Source organism: Dipodomys ordii, unplaced genomic scaffold (genome assembly GCF_000151885.1).
Source record: "Dipodomys ordii isolate 6190 unplaced genomic scaffold, Dord_2.0 Scaffold434, whole genome shotgun sequence".
In the NCBI taxonomy this organism is placed as follows: Eukaryota; Metazoa; Chordata; class Mammalia; order Rodentia; family Heteromyidae; genus Dipodomys; species Dipodomys ordii.
The window spans coordinates 41,248-41,744 of NW_012267650.1; the positions used below are offsets into that span (position 1 = coordinate 41,248).

At 71.4% G+C, this 497-nt stretch overlaps 1 protein-coding gene across 1 annotated transcript in view; it reads right to left on the bottom strand.

The window, feature by feature from the left end:
* Window positions 1–497, bottom strand: part of LOC106001801 (saoe class I histocompatibility antigen, A alpha chain-like) — a gene marked incomplete at both ends in the record, with an annotated part of 2,074 nt that extends 1,577 nt beyond the window's left edge. Inside the window, one exon of the mRNA XM_013036777.1 lies at window positions 2–497. Within this exon, the coding sequence (XP_012892231.1) occupies window positions 2–497 (496 nt within the window). The remainder of the gene's footprint in view (window position 1) is intronic.

The following is a 497-nucleotide window of genomic DNA, read 5'->3' on the forward strand; positions in this document are numbered from 1 at the left end:
TTCCCGGGGTGCCGGTCCCCCCGCAGCGCCCGCAGCCTGGGCTGAACCTCAGTCCTGAGACCCCGGGGGCTCGGGCTGGTCAGCGGGAGGCGGGGTGGGGTCGTGACCTCCGACCCGGCGGCGTCGCTCACCGTCCCGCTCTGGTTGTAGTAGCCGAGCAGTGTCTGCAGCCACACTTGGTAAATCTGTGTGCTGTCCTTGTTGATCCGCGTCTCCCGCTCCCAGTACTCGGGCGGCTCCCGCTCCACCCACGGCGCCCGCGGCTCCATCCTGGGGTTCGCGGCGTCGCTGTTGAAGCGCACGAACTGCGCGGCGTCCACGTAGCCGACGGTGATGAAGCGGGGCTCCCCGAGGCCGGGCCGGGACACGGAGGTTTCGAAATACCGCAGGGAGTGGGGGCCTGCGGGTGAGAGCCGGGAGCGCGGCGGGAGCGGAGAAGGGGTTCGGCACGCGGGAGACGCAAAGGGGGTCCGAATGACCCCGGCGGCGCCCAGCGA